General features: G+C 50.3%; 1 protein-coding gene across 6 annotated transcripts; it reads right to left on the bottom strand.

The window, feature by feature from the left end:
- On the bottom strand, positions 1-14,879 carry Gmfg (glia maturation factor gamma). 6 transcript variants are annotated; one of them, XM_052713257.1, is made up of 8 exons: positions 14,492-14,879; positions 14,043-14,193; positions 8,380-8,476; positions 8,219-8,268; positions 6,961-7,010; positions 4,863-4,945; positions 3,338-3,411; positions 1-2,857 (listed from the first exon to the last, which is right to left on the bottom strand). In XM_052713257.1, the coding sequence occupies exons 2-8, from the start codon at positions 14,043-14,045 to the stop codon at positions 2,657-2,659; spliced, it is 558 nt and encodes a 185-aa protein (XP_052569217.1). In that variant the 5' UTR covers positions 14,046-14,193; positions 14,492-14,879; the 3' UTR covers positions 1-2,656. The 6 variants fall into 6 exon arrangements, with proteins under 6 accessions (XP_052569217.1, XP_052569216.1, XP_052569215.1 ...); XM_052713256.1 differs by lacking the exon at positions 14,492-14,879 and having other exon boundaries at positions 14,043-14,243; XM_052713255.1 differs by lacking the exons at positions 14,043-14,193; positions 14,492-14,879 and adding an exon at positions 8,914-9,231.
- Between the last annotated feature and the right edge of the window lie 461 nt (positions 14,880-15,340).

Below are 15,340 nucleotides of genomic sequence, written 5' to 3'. Positions count from 1 at the left end.
CCTGAGGTTGACCTCTGGCACACACACACACACACACACACACACACACACACACACACCACAATAAGGAAGTAGGAGAATAATGGCAGCAAATGTGAACATAGATGTAGCAATACTGTAGGCAGCAACGGTTTGGGGGCCTTCAGGTAAGGAAGTGCTCCCATGACTATGCCCATTTTACAGATGAGAATCATTGAGGCAGAGAGGGGTTTAGTCCCTTGCCCAGGGTCACACAGGTAGGTAATAAGTGGCAGCATAGCATAAAAAATGAAGGGGAAAGAGGTGAAGTCAGGCCTGGGCTGGAGGTGAGGGGGAAGAGGGGAAAGTAATGGAGACAAACAATGGACAAATGAAGAGCCTTCGAAGCAGGCAGAGGTAGTGGAACACCGAAAGTACACAGTGCAGTTGTCTAACTGGAGCCCTAGTTCCTGAACAGACCTACCAATACAACTGATGACCAAGCCCATAATTCTTCACCTAGGCTCTACCCCCAATTCTGGTCCTACCGGCTGCCTCTTAGGTGCCGCCTCAAAGCCTAAATCCCAGCTCTATATGATGGGCTGGCCCCAAATTTGCCATGTAAACCAAACTGGCCTTAAACCCAGAGAGATCCACCTGCCTCTGCCTCTCAGTGCTTGGACTAAAGGCCGGTGTTACCACGTCCAGCCTGAGACTCTAGATTCTTAGCATGGACTCGGAAGTAAATAATATTCATCATAGGCTCCGCCCACAAATATAAGCCCCACCTCTTCTGTCTAAGCCACACCCTCTGTCTTTGCCTTCCTACCCAAAGAATCCTAACTTTCAGCCTAGGCCTGGAGTCTTCATTCTGTGCTAAAATCCCTTCTGAGCTTCTCAAACATAAGCCCTGCCCATGTCCAAGAAGAGAAAGAAGTTGCCCTGGGAAAAACTAGCATGCAGATTTAAAACTTAAAAAGCTTAGGCTGGTGAGACGGCTCAGTACCCATCTCTGGCCAAGACTGAAGATCTGAGTTCGATCCCTGGAACCCACAAGGTGGAAAGAGCGAGCCAACTCCTGAAAGTTGTCCTATGGCTATCACGCATACGCGCATACACACACACACACACACACACACACACACACATGCATACAACTTAATAAAATACATCAATAAAACACCCACCCCCATTATACTGACTCTTCATTGGATAATCTGTTCTGGACCCTCTGATTGGTCCTTGCTTTCCAAATCTGCTCTTGATTGGGCAAGTCCCATACATGACCTTTTCTGACTGGATTTATTTACAGTGACAACCTATAAGCAAGTTAAACTCTGAAGGATAGGGTAGGGAGGAGGGAGAAGGGAAAGATGGCTGCTGAGACTCTTGCCTAAAACAGTGAGGTATGACCCTTGGACATGGAATAGTCTGTGGCTTCGGCTTCTGTGCCTCAGTTTCTTAAGAATTAAGCCGATGCCTGTATGGCTGCTACAAATCCTTGTTATGCATCGGAGGTTGTGAGTGTGTGACCTTGGACAAGTGTCATTTCCTCTCTAATCCTGGCAAGCCAGGGGTTCATTCACTGCATACCCCCTCTTGTCCCCAGACCTCTCCTTCCCACCATGATCAGAAGTGATGTGGTACTGTTGATCCCAGTACCTGGGAGGAAGGATCTCTGAGTTCGAGACCAGCCTGGTCTACAGAGTGAGTTCAGGACAGCCAGGGCTACACAGAGAAACCCTGTCTCAAAATTCCAAGAGGGAAAAAAAAAAAAGTAATGTGGGTGGAGTGGGGCCTCCAGCAGGAAGGAGACAAACTTGATCCAAAGCCCCCAGAACATGGATGGATAAAGGCATTTCTGCACAGCCCAGCATAGAGATATTCCATGCAGAACTTCTCCGTGGAGGGCTTGTCTTGACTGGAGACGAGGGGACAGGGATGGAAGGGGCAGAATGAGGTGAAGAATCTGACGGCTGGGAGGGAGAGGCAAGGTATGAATTCCCTTTTAGGCCCGCCCCTAGGAGCACCAGGGCTCGGGGGAGGGACGGCCCAGGCCCAAGGTCACTCTGTCATTGTTACCATGGCAACGGCCACCTCTCAACAGGGAACCTGGAGAGAGGTGGAGGGAGGGAGTTCCAGGGGCCCCCGGGTGTGAGGACTGAGAAAACATGGGAGACAGTGGGAGAAGGGACCGGGAAGTATGAGCCATCTCTGTCATGACTGCCCATCTCAGAGCCCTGTAAACCCTGAGTGCTCAGTCAATGTCCTTCAAAGAGAGACAGAGGTCCGAGGGAATCCAGTGCCCAGAGGTGCTGGAAAAAAAGAAAGAGAAAAGACAAGTGTGGGGGGAGCCTCCCTTTCCCTGACTCTTCAAGTCCTCTGGGGTTCACTGACAGTCCTGAATCTTCTTCACCTCCCATAGTCCTGGGTCTTCAGGCTTGTCCAACCTCTAAACCATCCATCTCCCAGCATCCTCCTGGTGCCAGATCTTTTGATTTTTTTTATTTTATTTATTTATTTATTTGTTTGTTTGTTTGTTTGTTTGTCTTTAACTTCTTCCTACCTGAGGGATCGGCTGAGAAACGTAGCATTTAGTGCCAGAAGATACCTTCTAGCCCCAGAGCGGGAGAAGAGGTGAGGAGAGGGGTACCAAACTCTCTTCTCAGGGGCCTTTTCCCCCTTAAGAGTGACCCCTTCACGGATTCGAACATTCCCCAAAATTCCTTAAAAGGACGCAGGCCACCCGTTTCCCATTCCATCCCAGGAAGCCCCATAGTCCCCTCCCGTGGTTTCTGAGAAACAGGTGTCTTTTCCTCCTGGGGCCAGCTTGGTTCCAGTAGAAACGTCCGCCCCCTGCTGGCCATAAGTTGGAACCGCGGGGACTGTCGGCCAACACCTACAAAGAGGTGCAGATACCGCATCAGAACCGAGTTAAGGATCACTAAGTTCCAGAATTTTTAATCTTTATTTAGATCTTGGATGTTCATTATCCTAGGAGTCTGGGTCTTCAGACATAAGGACTTCAAATCCCTGGCTCAATGGTCAACGAAAGAAAGCTAACTTTTCTTGAAGCCAGGCCTCGGTGAGGTCTTCTGTGGTGCGGATTTCAAACACCTGGGTAGAGAGGTGTCTCATTATGATCTAGTGCGGCTTCCTGACCCCTCAGACTCAAAAGTCCAGATCCCAGCCCTCCTCCTTCAAACCCAGGAGTCCAAGACCAGCCTTGCTCCTTCAGACCCAGGACAAGGCCCTGCTCTCTCAGACCCAGGAATCTGGAACCTAGCACCTGCCCCCCAGCCCCAGGGGCTCAGCCCCTGGCTCCCTCCCTCAGACCCCAGAGTTGCGCAGCCCCTCCAGAGCTGGGGCCCCTCTCGACCTTTGTAAGCTCCGCCGTCTGCACCAGCCTGTTTTTACTCCCCGCGTACATCATCTGTTGCTCAGGCTTGCAGCCTGCGTGGAAAAGAGGAGAATGGGTGTGGTTGGGAGCACAACACCCAGTCGTAAGGCTCTGATAGTCCTGAAGGCACAGTAGTTCAAGAAGGGTGGCAGGAGGACCCTGAGGCTATACTCGGAGGAGAATGGGTGTGGTTGGGAGCACAACACCCAGTCGGTAAGACTCTAATAGTAATGAACGCACAGTAGTTTGAGGAGGGTGGCAGGAGGACCCTGAGGCTGGCTATTCTAGATTTGTTTAGGAGCTTCAGGTTACAGTGAGGGTGTCTGGGAGAAGATTCAGGACCCTGGTAGGATTTCCTGATAACATGAACAAGAATGTTTGAGGGTTTTTTTTTTTTTTTTTTTTTTTTTTTTGGTTTTTCGAGACAGGGTTTCTCTGTGTAGCTTTGCGCCTTTCCTGGGACTCACTTGGTAGCCCAGGCTGGCCTCGAACTCACAGAGATCCGCCTGGCTCTGCCTCCCGAGTGCTGGGATTAAAGGCGTGCGCCACCACCGCCCGGCTTTTTTGGTTTTTTGAGATAGGGTTTCTCTATGTAGTTTTGGTGCCTGTCCTGGATCTCGCTCTGTAGACTGGGCAGGCCTTGAACTCACAGAGATCCGCCTGCCTCTGCCTCCCGAGTGCTAGGATTAAAGGCGTGAGCCACCACACGAGGCTATGTGTGAGCTCTTGATGAATCTAAGTACCTAACTCTACTTCACAGCTCCCACATACAGTGCACCCCCCCACACACACACACACGCAGTCACATGATTACACTTTTGTTTAGGGTCTCACTGTGTAGCCCAGGCTGGTGTTGAACTCACTGTGTAGACAAGACTGGCCTTGAATTCACAAAGATCTGCTGCCCCTGCCTCCTGAGTCCTGGGACTACGGGCTCGAGTCCCAGGCCTTGTTTGTTGTTCAGATAAGGCCTCCCTCTGCAGCCTAGGAACTCACAGTCATCCTTCAGGCCTCGGTGTCCCAAGTGCTGAGACTACAGGCAGGACACAGCCATGCCTGGCCGGTACTGTGTTTTAGAAGGGGGTTGTTGTGTGTGTGAAACAGGGTCTCTCTCTACGTAGCTCTGGCTGTCCTGGAACTCGCTATGTAGATCAGACTGGTCTCAAACTCACAGAGATCCGCCCGACTCTGCCTCCCGAGTGCTGGCATTGAAGGCGCGAACCAACATACCCCGCTACTATTATACCCTCCCAGTCATTTGTTTTGTTTTGGTGGTGCTGGGAATAGAACTCAGGGCTTGCAGCATGCTGGGCCCTACCAGCTCCCATATCCACACTTAGAGGCGCCTGAACCCACTCACAGACACCTCCATGGCCATACACGCACGCACGCACGCACGCGCGAACACCCCCCCACCCCCACTTACCCCACCCCCACACCCCCACCCACACTGCTTCTCAGAGTGGAAGACCCTCTCCTCAGGACAGTTAGAGCTGCATCTCACCCACAGGGCTGGAGAAGATGAAACACAGAGGGTAGGACACCCTGCCATCGGCATGCGAGTACTTGTAGCTGTAGACCACAAACCTACAGCAGAGAAAGGGAAGTCACGCTCAGCACCCAAGAAGCAGCCCAGTCGCTGTTCTTTGAGTTCATGTCCTGGAATCTGGAGCGGGTCATGGCAGCACACACCTGTAATCCCAGCATGTGGTATGTATGGGATACAGGAGGATCAGAAGTGCAGTTAACCTCAGCTACACAGGGTCTCGGGCCAGCCTGGACTCCATTAGCTCCTGTCTCAAATACTTAAAAAGTGTAATTTAATATTGAGCTCTCTCAGCCATGGGGATATCCACTTGGAGAGCAGACTGCCAGAGAGGTGCCCTGGAACATGCATGTGATGAGAGGCTGGTGCTGGGCCCCACTCCCCTATCCCAGCAATGGAACCTGAGTGCACAGCAGTCACAAGGAGATGCTGGGAGCTGGTGCCTGAAACAGGGGTGGCACAGGATGTGAACCAAGGTGCTAAGCGCCACTGTCCAATGGGTCAGATTTCACACAAAAGACAAACTCTAAGATAAAACTCAAAAGAACATCAGCATTGAACCTCCCAGGGGCCAGGCCCTGTTCTGGGCCCAGGGTCTTTGCAGTTGTCAAAAGTCCCTGAGCCTGGGAATGAGGTCCAAAACTAGAGAGACCAAAAAAGAACTGAGTCAAGATGAAAGATATGGACAGACCAGTTTGAGTCAGGCACAGTGGCACAGGCCTGTAATACCAGCACTCAGAAGGCTGAAACAGAAAACGGAAATCAGAGAGGACGTGGTGCACTTGGGAGAAAGCGGCAAGATCAGGAATTCAAAGCTGTGCTTGCCTATATACTGAGTTCAAGGCCAACCTGGGATACATGAGACCATGTTTCAAAGGAACACCAAGATGGGCTGGAGAGATGGCTCTGTGGTGGAGTCCTTTGTTTGTTCTTGCACAAAATGGAAGATGAGCTCCCAGGACCCATGTCAGGTGGCTCACATACACACATGCACATTAATAAATTCAATCTTTTTTTAAAGTGGGGAGTACTGGAGACATGTCTCAGCAGTTAAGAACAATTTTTGCTCTTGCAGAGGGTGGGTTCAGTTCCTAGCACCCACAAGGTAGCTCACAATGCTCTATAACTCCAGTTCCAGGGGATCCAAAGCCCTCTTCTGGCCTCTGAGAGCATGTAGTGCATAGACATACATGCATGCAAAACACCCATACACATAAATTTTAAAAAAAACAAACAACTTTTTTTCTGAAACAGGAGCTCACTATGTAGACCAGGCTGGCCCTGAACTCACAGAGATCCACCTGCTTCTGCCTCCCAAGCACTGAGATTAAAGGCATGTTTCACCAGACCTGACCTTAATTTTTTTTTTTTTTTTTTTTTTTTTTTTTTTTTTGGTTTTTCGAGACAGGGTTTCTCTGTGTAGCTTTGCGCCTTTCCTGGAACTCGCTTTGGAGACCAGGCTGGCCTCGAACTCACAGAGATCCGCCTGGCTCTGCCTCCCGAGTGCTGGGATTAAAGGCGTGCGCCACCACCGCCCGGCAATTTTTTTAATATTTAAAATGCCCTGCTGGTTTGTTTATCTTTTAAAAATTATTAGTGTAAGGACTGGAGAGCTGGCTCAGCAGTGAAGAGCACTGGCTGCTCTTGCAGAGGACCTGGGTTCCATTCCCAGCACCCACATGATGGCTCACAACTCTAGTTCCAGGAGATCCTATGATGTCTTCAGGCACATCATTGTTTCAAGACAAGATTTCTTGTCTTTAAACGCAGAGATCCTGAGCCCATAGACAGAACTGGAGCACAACAACCCCCCAATTTGTAGGTCTTTTGTTTGTTTGTTTGTTTGTTTTTCGAGACAGGGTTTCTCTGTGTAGCTTTGCGCCTTTTCTGGATCTTGCTTTGTAGCCCACGCTGGCTTCGAACTCACAGAGATCTGTTTGCCTCTGTCTCTCGAGTGCTGGGATTAAAGGCGTGTGCCACCACTGCCTGGCCAATTTGTAGGTCTTTTATCACCCCCTACCCATAATCCTCCATACCATTCCTTCCCCCAGGATACCTGGGCTGTCTCTCTGGCAACTCCGACCTAAGTTCCTCTGGGGAAATGTTCTGAAAGAGAGAGAGAACAAATGACCATCATTCACTAAATGAACACTTGAAATGTGTAGAGACATTGTTCTAAGAAGCACCTGTGGACTCGTTTTCTCAGGATCCTATGAAGAGGTCTTATTATGCCCACTCAACAGCTACAGAAACTGAGGCACAAAGATGTCAAGGGACTTGCCCCACATTGCACAAGACAGTAAATGCCAGAGTTCCGATTTCAATCAGTGTTCCCATGGTAACCACTCTACTATACTTCCTTTCAGGGGCGGCCTAAGGAAGCCCAGCTCCTCCTGGGCCATACCCTTCCCTGCCAAGCAGCCTCAACCCCAGAAAGGAGGAAGGAAGGCAGGCTGATGCGGACAGCAAGGCCACAAAATGGGAGTCTTATCCAGTTATACAGGGTTGCTGGTGGCTTTGGGCTACCTTATCTAGAACGAAAGCCCTAGTTGCTGGCGACTTTGTTATGTCAACTTGACACAAACTACAGACATCTGAGGGGAGAAAACCGCAATTGAGAAATTGCCTCAATTAGCCTGGCTGTAGGCAAGCCTGTAGAGCACTCTCTTAGTGTTATAGGAAGACTCAGCCCGCCGTGGGTGGGGCCATCCCTGGGCTGGTGGTCCTGGGTTCTATAAGAAAGCAGGCTGAGCAAGTCATGGGGAGCCAGCCAGTAAGCAGCTCCCCTCCACGGCCTCTACATCAGCTCCTGCCTCCAGTCAGGTTTGAGTTCCTGCCCTGACTTCCCGGTGAAACTGTAATTCAGGATATGTAAGCCAAATAACCCCTTTCTCCCCAGCTTATTTTTGGTCACGGTGTTTCATCACAGCAATAGTTAGCCCTAACCAACACTTGGCTTTTTTTTTTTCAAAGCAGGGGTAAAACTTGAATTCACTGTGTAGATCAGGCTGGCTTCAAACACACAAGAGAGATCTGTCTGTCTCTGCCTCTTGAGTTCTGGGATTAAAAGCCGGTGCCACCGCTCCCAACCTTTATTTGGCTTTTTGATACAGGGTCTCCTGTAGCCCAGGCGAGCCTCCAACTAACACTGTAGCCAAGGATGACCTTGACTCTTTTGTCCTCCTGTCTCCACCTCTAGAGCATTACAAGCATGTGCCACTGTCCCTTGTTTATGAGGTACCCAGGGAGCAGTCTACCAATTGTGTCCCCAGACCGCTCACTGTATTTGGGGGTCCCACATCCCGGCCCCTCACCTGGAATTCTTCCTCCAGCACCACCATCTGCCGGTCCTTGTCCACTTTCACTGGAGAGGGATAGAACACAGGTTACAGGGCCCTCCCATCCCAGGGGACACTAGCCCAGGCCTCCTTCCCGGTCCCCTGCCCCACCCTTCCGTAGGGCAGAGGTCACTGACTTATGATGGCTGCATTGTTGGTCTCTTTTCGGAAACGGAATTTCCTCAGCTTTTCCTTTAGCTCCGGGTCCACTTCACACACCACCAGGGAATCCGACTGCCAATGGGACAGGGAGGAGCTGAGCTGGCTGGGCCTCTAACCTGGCTCCTTTCCTGACTCAGTTTCCCCATAAACCAGTGAAGAATCTGAAGCTAGCCACGTGAGAGGACTGTGGCAAACACCTCAGTGGGCGCCAGTCAACGGGACACACAGCTTAGCTCTGGGTATACACAGAGGGCAGACACGGGAAGGGTATACACCTTCCCGGTAGGTACTCATGAATTATTCCAGAAGACCCAAAGATCTGCTTACTTGGGGCCAAACTTAAAACTACCACCTCTATGCCCTAGCTAGACCCTTTGCCTCAACTGGGTCCCTTCCTTCCCTGCCTGTGACCTTCATCCTCCAGCTGATCTTCATCCAGGTACCCTCCTTGCCCCAGTCCACCCTAAACCTCAGCCCCTTGCCCTTCCTTGCCACCCAGGCCCTCTGACCATGGCTTTTCTGTCTTCAGGCCTCCTCACAGTTCCGTTGTCTTCTAGGGGTGGAGACCCGGGCTGAGAGGGGCGGGCTGTGGCAGGGGGAAGCTTTCATCTAACACCACATCCTGTTTATGCCTGGTCTGGGACAACTGTCACCAAGGGCTCCTCCCCTTCCTTCCTTCTCTGCATCTGCCAGAACCTGTGAGGGCTTTGTGGTCACTGAGACAGAGGTTCGAATACTGCTCACTGTGTGGCCCTAGCTGAGGAAATCCATGTCTCTGATCTGGGGCTGCTGTGAAGAGAAAATAGCTCCAGCGAGCCCCCGGGTTCACACATGTGCCTAATAAAGAGTTAATAAGCCCAGCATGGTGGGATACACCTTTAATTCCTGCACTTAGCAGGCAGAAGCAGGTGGATCTTTGTGAGATCAAGGCCAGCCTGGTCAATATTGTGAGTTCCAGGAAAAGCAGGGCACAGAACACAGTCCAGGAATGGAGCCGTGGAGAATTCTAAGTGCTTACAGGAAAACTAGACAAGAATCTTGTGGCCTCAGTTTCTTCAAGACAGTTTTGTTTGGTTGATTGGTTTTTGTTTTTTTTTTTTTTTGAGTCGAGGTTTCTCTATGTAGCCCTCCCAGGCTGTCCTGGAGCTCGCTCTGTAGACCAGGCTGGCCTTAAACTCACAGAGATCCACCCGCTTCTGCCTCCCAAGTGCTGGGATTAAAGGTGTGCCAGAATTGTTCTTAGAAAGTGTTTTCATGTGCCTCCCAGGTGTAGGGGAATGGCGTGAGTTGATTACTCATTATTGCTTGCTGATGTTATTCAGTTATTACCTCTGTGGAAAAAATATGTTTTGGCCACATGTGGTTTGTCCTTGTGGCTTTCCTTGTGATTATATACAGCTTGAACTCATGAGAACTATACCCACGTGACCATGTTAACCTGCGGGGTGTAAATTGGCTGGGGCTCCGAATGAAGTGGGCTGTTGCACAAGACTTTAGCCCCCCCCCCCCCCCCCCCCCCCCCCCCCCCCCCCCCCGCCGCTTTTGAGACAGGGTTTCTCTGTGTAGTCCTGGCTGTCCTGAAACTTGCTTTGTAGACCAGGCTGGCCTTGAACTCAGAGATCCTCCTTCCTCTGCCTCCCTAGTGCTGGGATTGAAGGCGTGCGCCACCATGACTGGCTAAGTCTGCCTCTTTTTTTTTTTTTTTTTTATCAGCAAGGTCTCACAGCGTTTAGAGCGGTGGTGACAGGCTACATAGAGAGACCCTGTCTCAAAAATAAATCATGGTGGCATATAATGTATGGCATATATACAATGTAGCACTCAGGACTGCTGTGGGTGTGAGGCCAGCCTGGTTGACAATAGTGAACTCCAGGTTAGCCAGAGTTACACAGAGATCCTGCATATCAAAAGACCGAAACAGGGCCTGTGAGAGGGCTCAGCAGGTAAAGGCACTTGCTACAAAGCCTGAAGAACTGGGTTCAATCCCTGGGACCCACATGGGTAAGGAGAGAACTGATTCCCACAAATTATCCTCTGACCTCCACAAGTGGGATGTGGCATTCTCACATTTATACAAACATAAACAAATAAAATATGTTCTAAAAAAATACATTTAAAACCGAAAGAGTAGATACTAGCAGGGCATAGTGGTGCATGCCTGTAATCCCAGCACCTGGGAGGCAGAAGCAGGAGGATGGAGACTTGCAGGCCAGCCTGGGCTACACAGTTCAGCTTCCTGTCAAAAACAACAAAACAGATCCAGTCCTCTAATTCTAGCATTTGGAAGAGAGAGACAGGAGGTCAAGAGTTAAGGCCATCCTTGGCTAGATAGCAAGTTTGAGACCAGCCTGGACTAAAATGAACCCACCCTGGGCCTACATGAGATCCTATCTCAAAAAAGAAAAAAAGGAAAGAAAGAAAAAGAGAAAACAAAACAAAACATTTAGAAAACAAGGGGCACCAGAGATGATGGCTCACCGGCTAAGACCAGTTAAGAACACTGGCAGCCGGGCGGTGGGGGTGCACACCTTTAATCCCAGCACTTGGGAGGCTGAGGCAGGCAGGTCTCTGTGAGTTTGAGGCCAGCCTGAGTGAGTTCCAGGAAAGGCTCCAAAGCTACACAGAGAAACTCTGTCTTGAAAAACCAAAACCAAAACCAAACAAACAAAACAGCACTGGATGCTCTTGGAGAGGACCAGGGTTTGATTCCCAGCATCTACAGAATAGTTCATGATCATTCTGTAACTCCAGTTCCAGAGGATCCAACACCATTTTCAGACCTCTGTGGGTACCAGGCATACATGTTGTATACATGCATATATGCAGGCAAAACACTCATACAAACAAAATAAAATAAATCTTAAGAAAAAAAGGGGGCTGGAGAGATGGCTCAGTGGTTAAGAGTACTAACTGCTCTTCCAGAGGTCCTGAGTTCAATTCCTAGCAACTACATGGTGGCTCACAACCACCTGTAATGAGATCTGGTGCCCTCTTCTGGCCTGCAAGGACACATGCAGACAGAACACTATGTATAATAAATAAATAAATCTTTTAAAAAAAAAAAAAAAGAAAAAAAGGAACAACATACAAAAACTCTAGAAAATCTGATAAAATAAAGAAGTGTTGAGTGTAGCTCAGTGAAAGCATATGTTAGCGTGCACAAGGCCTGACTTTTTGTTCTCATGCTCGAGCACTTGTATACACACACACAGACACACAGACAGACACACACACACACACATATACACAAAGTACTCATATTGTTCCCTTTCCTTTCTTGAAATAAAATTCCTGTGTAATATGACCTACTTACATGCATAAATTTAAAAAAAATCAATCAATAAACCCAACTGTCCCATAAAGAAGAAATAAAAACAAGGTAATTTATGAGAAAATCATATATATTTTAGTGAAGAAATATAAGCAAGCAAAAAAAAAATTCCTAAATCCTTGCTGCACTTGGCTTTCTGTGCTGGCTCTCCTTTCTAACAACGGACAATCACTGGTCTCCACCTCCCTGCCAGGCTACCTCTACAGCTCTTCTCCAGCCCTTCCTATAATCTGCCCCGTCCCGATGGCTCTTCACCTGAGCCTCATGAAATGTTAGTTCTTCCATTTTAAAAAGGACCGACTGAGTCTCCAGCCATGTGTGATGGAACACATCTATAATCCCAACACTCAGGAGGCTGAGGCCCGAATATCAGCTGGCCAGTCAGGGGTATATAATAAGACACTGTCTCCAAAGACCAAAAATAAAGGGAGAAAGATCAATGGTTAAGAGCATTGGCTGCTCTTCCAGAGAACCCATGTCCCATTTCCAGAACGCACATGATGTCTAAGAATTGTCTGTAACTCCAGTTCCAGGGGATCCAATGCCCTCTTCTGGTATGCATGTGGCACACAGAAAAACATGCAGGCAAAAAACCCCACACACATACAATAAAAACTAGTCTATAAACAAACATTAAAAGTAATATGGCTGGTGCTGTAGCTCAGTTGGTAGAGTGCTTGCCTAGTATGCATGCTCTGGGCATCCCCAGCACCGTATAAACTCTGTGGAGTAGCTCATCTAGCACCCAAGAGGAGCAGGAAGGAGGATCTACAGTTTAAGGTCATTCTTAGCTAACTGGAGAGTTAAGAGGCCAATCTGGGCTGAGACCTGTCTCAAAAATAAATGGCTGGGTTTGGTGATGCTTGCCTTTAATCTAACTAAGTACCCAGGAGCCAAAGGCAGACGGATCTCTATGAATTTGAGGCCAGCCTGGTTTACATAGCTGAGTTCCAGGACAGCCAGGACTACACATTGAGACCCTGTCTCAAAACAAACAGGGTCATGGAGTTTGCTCAGCAGATTAAGGTGTTTGGTGCCCAGCCTGACCACGGAAGTTTGAACCCGCATGGTAAGGCAGAACTGATTCTTTTTTTTTTTTTGGTTTTTCGAGACAGGGTTTCTCTGTGTAGCTTTGCGCCTCTCCTGGAACTCACTTGGTAGCCCAGGCTGGCCTCGAACTCACAGAGATCCGCCTGGCTCTGCCTCCCAAGTGCTGGGATCAAAGGCGTGCGCCGCCGCCGCCGCCGCCGCCGCCGCCGCCGCCGCCGCCCGGCCAGAACTGATTCTTGTTCGTTGTTCTTTGACTGCCACTTGCATGCCATGGCAACCACATCTGCTGCTTATTTCCTTCCAAACTTGCCCAAAACAGTCATCTATACTTGATGTTTCCCAATTTTCTCTTAAACTCCATGCCACAATGCTAGCTTTTTATTTGTTTATTTGCTCATTTATTTATTTTCTGGACAGAGTTTCTCTGAGTAGCCCTCTGACTGTCCTGGAGCTCTGTAGACCAGGCTAGCCTCAAACTCAGAGATCCGCCTGCCTCGGGAATGCTGGGATTAAAAGCATGCACCACCACACCAGGCTCTTAAAATATTTAAAAATTTTTTATGTGTGTGAGTGTTTTGCCTGCATATGTCTGAGTGTCACTTGTATGTCTTGGGCCTGCAGAAGTCAAGGGGATGACAGATCCCCTGGAACTGAAATTACAGTTGTTAGTCTCCATATGGGTGCTGGGAATTGAAGCCAGGTCCTCTGGCAAAGCAGTCAATGCTCTTAATTGTTGAGCCATCTCTCCAGCCCCAGAAAAATAACTGTCTTAAAAGAAACCAAAGTTCCAGGTAAAAGGGGGGAGGGGCGGTTAGTCCACACTTTCAAGGAGAATTGCAACTAGTCTGGTGTTAAGAAAGAAGGTCTAAGCCAGTCAGGACTAGAATGAGATCCTAATTCAAAAAATCCAAACCAAAACAAGTAATAGATGGGGCTTGTGAAGTCCTCTGGCATGAAATGGCCTTTCCTCATCCTCTTCAGGTTTCTCTCTCTCTCCTCTCTATTTTTTGGGACAGGGTGTCATTATATAGACCAGGCTGGCTTCGAATTTACAGAGAAGCCCCTGTCTCTGCCTTTGTTGGGATTAAAGGCGCGCGCCACAACGCCCAGTTCTTCTACTTTCTTGCTTCCACTTCACAATCTTCATTTCTTTTCTCAAACCAAGTGTCCTCATTTTTCAGTTCCATCTGATCCTTGTCCCATTCATCCGTCCTAACCTCCCTGGAATCGGTCACCCACTCCCACAGCTTCAATTACCATCTCAAATGATCCTTAAATCCTGGTCTCCAGCCTGTTTGTCCCCGAGGTGGGGCAATGTTCTTGACTTCGCTGTTGGGCGTCCCACACTGGGCTTCTCCTCTGGACCCAGTCTCCCAGAGGGCTTTGTCCTGGACTTTTCTCTTCCGCCCTGTGGCCAGCCAGTGGCAAAAGGCTAGTTCAGAGAGCCACCTAGGTGTCCCTCCCATCTCCTCCCCTCCCCAGGGTCCCTCCCAGATGCAACCCCGCCCCAACTCCCCAGGTAGCTCCCTGGACTCCTCCGCGTCCCATTCTTTCCCATCCCTCCTTCTTGTGTAAGCCAGAGGCGTCGCTTCCAAACTTCCAATTCCCCAAGACCTCGCTGGTCTTGAATCTCTGCCACGTCCCCCTAATCACTTCAGCACAAGTGCAAACTCCCTCCAGTGGCCAAACATCTGGTCGCAGCTCACTTCCTACTACTCTCTGTCGTAAGCTAGACACTCCACCCTGACGGCATTTCTTGGAGTTCTCGGAACAAGCCACGTTGCTGTCATCCTTCTGGAGCGCCGGCCCCTTTCCAATCAGTTCACCCCGACGCAGGACAGTTTGTGGTCGGCTTAAGATCACGACAAAAGTAACCACAGCGCTCTCCATTTATTCACAGCCTCTTTTGTGCGCGGGGGTGGAGTGGAGGGTGGGTCTTATCTCTTTCCACCCTTAAAGGGTGGACCTCGCTCATCTGTGTCACTTTAAGCGCGGCCAATCGGCACCAGGAACCGGAATGCAGCATTGTCACCCCAAATGGCGAAGGCACTACAGGATACAGACCTTGGGCCGGGCGTGACCGAGGGGCGGGGAGGGGGGGGGCCTTGAACGCCAGAATGAGGAATTGTGACTCGGTTCGCTGCCGCTGAGTTAGACCGGCGCGAGGCTGCCTCCTGCGGGCCCGGAGGCCCAATCGCGGGCTCCGCCGGCCTGTTGCCCGGGGCAACGCGGCGCGCGCCCCTCCCCTTCCCGGCCCTCTGCCCTCCGCCCGGGGCCCGGCCATCTGCCCGTCACCCCCACGCCTGACCAATCGTAGTGAGAAGGGGGCGGGGCTCTCAGGCCGCGTTCCAGCCCCGTCGCTCCCTTCCCGGCCAGGACCCCGCCTTGCTTGCCGCACCCCGCCCACCCTTCAGGCTGCTCTCACCGCCAGTTGGCTGGCTTCGCCGTCCGTCAATCGGGTGTGAGCTAATGCTGGCGCGCAGGGGCCCTCCGGGGCGGGGCCAGGGGCGGTGACGCACGGCGCGGTGACGCAGCGCGACGGCGGCGGCGGCGGC

The sequence above is a fragment of the Peromyscus californicus genome, unplaced genomic scaffold (genome assembly GCF_007827085.1).
Source record: "Peromyscus californicus insignis strain IS unplaced genomic scaffold, ASM782708v3 Scaffold_4__1_contigs__length_199733344, whole genome shotgun sequence".
Lineage (NCBI taxonomy): Eukaryota > Metazoa > Chordata > Mammalia > Rodentia > Cricetidae > Peromyscus > Peromyscus californicus.
This window is presented reverse-complemented; position numbering and strand designations above follow the sequence as displayed.

Coding starts and splice junctions, on each gene's coding strand:
- Gmfg (XM_052713257.1), bottom strand. Junction 7,011..8,218: donor TGCTGGAGGAAGAATTCCAG/GTGAGGGGCCGG, acceptor TCTCTCTTTCAG/AACATTTCCCCAGAGGAACT. Junction 3,412..4,862: donor CATCTTCTCCAGCCCTGTGG/GTGAGATGCAGC, acceptor TTTTCCACGCAG/GCTGCAAGCCTGAGCAACAG.